General features: G+C 39.6%; 1 protein-coding gene across 2 annotated transcripts in view; it reads right to left on the bottom strand.

Annotated features, from left to right (window-relative positions):
- Positions 1-2,937, bottom strand: part of mdfi (MyoD family inhibitor) — a 39,668-nt gene that overhangs the window by 3,184 nt on the left and 33,547 nt on the right. For both annotated transcript variants that reach the window (XM_014002077.1, XM_014002078.1), the window contains exon 4: positions 476-841. In XM_014002077.1, the coding sequence (XP_013857531.1) occupies positions 476-841 (366 nt within the window). The remainder of the gene's footprint in view (positions 1-475; positions 842-2,937) is intronic.

Below are 2,937 nucleotides of genomic sequence, written 5' to 3'. Positions count from 1 at the left end.
CACACACACACACACACACACACACACACACACACACACACACACACACACACACAGAATTCAAATAATATTGTTTCAATAAACAGAGTACGTATAATAAAGAGCTCCCCTTAGATGTCACTTCCTGTCTCACTTTGGCTGAGCCAAATTTAAAAGGTATGCGACAACGTGGATAAAATAATTTTTATCATGCCATGTTTCTTAAATATAAAGATGATTCATTTGACCTTTTGTATTTGAAGGATATGCACGTCACAGGCACTTTAAACTTGTGTTTTTAAAGCCTTATAATTTGAAGAAGCACAATTGCAAATAATTAATTTACTCTGTTTTTATAACTTCTTAATTTGATTGGACCAGGAAGACAAATTTTTAACTTTGATTAAATGTTTTAGAAATAATTTACCGTAGAAATCAAACTTTAGCAGCCTGTCTTTTCAGCTTGTCTTCATCAGTGTTTGTGTTTGTATCTCACCGTCCTGTCCGTCTGTGGGAATCTGCGAGCTGTTGCTCTTGGAACTGCTCTTGCTCTTCTTGCTGCTCTGAGACGTGATCGAAGGGTTCGACTGCAGTTTTCTGTTGTGTTTGGGTCCAGCTGAAGATGACGAGGAGGTGGACGAGCCGCCTTTCGGGAGGGAGCCCAGCTTCGGGTGCCTGTGAGTGCCGCCGTTTCTGACAGCGTTGGACTGAGGTGCGTGCAGGTGAGGCGTGTGGTGCGGACAGTGTGTGTCAGGGGTGTGCGTGTGTTCATGGCTCTTGGCTCCGTTGCGCAGCAGGCTGCTGGGCTGAGACCTACACGGCTGCGTGGGATGGATGGGCGTGGATCTGGCTCCTGGTTGCGCTGTGAATGCAACAAAAACATGCATTTACTACAAGAAAGAAAAAAAAAACTTAAATATTAACAAACTATACACATCTGATCAATGTTCATGCTAATATAAAACAAAGGATGCAGAAAATGTAACTGTTTTAAAACATTAATTTGTGGACATCTATGCTATTTTTAAAGAATAGTCCATTTTTAAGTTCGTCTTTTAAACGTTTAATATTTTACATGTTGAAGACTGCTCATTGATAGAGTTCAGTTGAAGAAACATTTTAATTCTAACATGATTGATGAGCTAATGGCTAGTTGTGGTGTGGCTGAGACAAAGTTAAATATTGCATTTTTAAAAGACCTACAAGATAATTTTACAATTTCACTGTCGTTTATGTGACCATATACAAAGGTAATGTATTACATGGTCAGCTTTGCAGGAAATATACTCCTGCTGGAAGTGCCATAGCAAGTGCTACAGCTACTACCTGTTGCTGCTCCTGCAAATAACTATAAAGCCATATACGGAAATTCCTGTATTGCATAAGTAACTACAATGCATAGATTTATAAAAAGGTTTTTGCATGAACTGCCACTACACAATCAGTATTGTAGTTTAAAATGGCACATTGTGACTAGCTTTAGCTCATTAATATTGTCAGAAATAAATGACATTTCCCCAATATGAAACTGTTCAAAATATTATCCTTAGCTGGTAAATTTGTTCATCTGTTTTTGGTACCCCACTTCAAGATCTGAACTTTCACTTTTTTATATTTTACAACCTGTGAGAATTTTGAACTTTGTGTGGCTCTCAGGTTTCTCTCGTCACCCTGTGTGCTGGTTTGGACTCAGGCAGTGTCTTTTTTGGGTGGGTGGGKGGGGGGGGTTGAAGTCCAGTCACAAAGCAGACTAACTGATGGGATGAGCGACAGTTTGTTTACTGTTCTGACCCCTGATTCTACCCGTCTAGACATTTGCACAACTAGAGGGAAGGTGCAAAGTGGATAAGGGAACAGGACAGATGTAAAAATTAGGAGCCATGAGGAGAAAAGTTACTGTCTACAGAAACCAAAAAACCCAAACATTTTGCATAAAAACCATAAAGTCTGCAAATCCACCAATGCAAAAACTAAGGAGTGCTGACCTTGGCTCAGTGTGCCAAATATTTCACTTTTAAATGCCACAGAGAACTACAAGTTTAAAAACCTGAGCAAGAAACTGACTCACCCTGAAAACTGGAATAAAGGAGAGGCCTGGATCGTAGTTATAAAAATCCTGTTTTTTTAAATATTTTTGAGCTGAAATCTTGTGGCAAATAGATGTATGGCAAGACTTAACATGGGTAAAGACGCTCTTTATCGAAAAAAAAGAATAAAATAAAAAGAAGCATACATCTGATAACCACTGAGAGACAGATAACTCATGCAGGTCTGCTTTGGTTGGCTGCTGGTTATAAGATCATACAACAATCCAGTGTTATTTAAGATTCTTTCATTCAGCGTTTTCTAACTTTGCTCCAGATGTTTGGCAAGCTGCACAGCTGGTGTGAGTGTGCACGAGTGTGTAGTTTATGCATGCATGTGCAAAGCTAGAAGAGGCGGCCATACTTCATTCTCTAAAGTGTGTCAAAAGTCGATACTGTAGCTGCTGCTCCCTTAAATTATATCTTCTCTGTGTCTTTCTCTTTCCACTCAGTTTCTTTAAAATTTTCCCTCTGTTTAGCCTTTTATCTAATTGTCTTTTTAAACATTTTCATCTAGCCAAAGCAAAGTTCAGTCAAAAAAATAAAGGTAGAATATAAAAACACGAGGGCTGCTGGGCACATTTTTTCATTATTCTCTTAAGTTTTTGAAAAGTCTCCAGAGGTATTTTGAGAAATTCATACTGCTTATGAGTCTGTGGGGTGTGTGTCTGTGTGTATTAAGCACACACACAGCACATATAGGTGGATCTGGCAGCCAGACAGACAGAAAGCATGAGAGAGAGGCACGGCGAGTCAGGATTGTCTCCAAGCAGAAGTTGAGGTTATGCCCACTCACGCGCAAATATATGCAAGAAAGAACACGTGTACACACACACACACACACACACACACACACACACACACACACACACAC

The sequence above is a fragment of the Austrofundulus limnaeus genome, unplaced genomic scaffold (assembly GCF_001266775.1).
Source record: "Austrofundulus limnaeus strain Quisiro unplaced genomic scaffold, Austrofundulus_limnaeus-1.0 Scaffold11, whole genome shotgun sequence".
In the NCBI taxonomy this organism is placed as follows: Eukaryota; Metazoa; Chordata; class Actinopteri; order Cyprinodontiformes; family Rivulidae; genus Austrofundulus; species Austrofundulus limnaeus.
The sequence above is the reverse complement of the archived record's forward strand: the minus strand, read 5'-3'. Positions and strand labels throughout refer to the sequence as shown.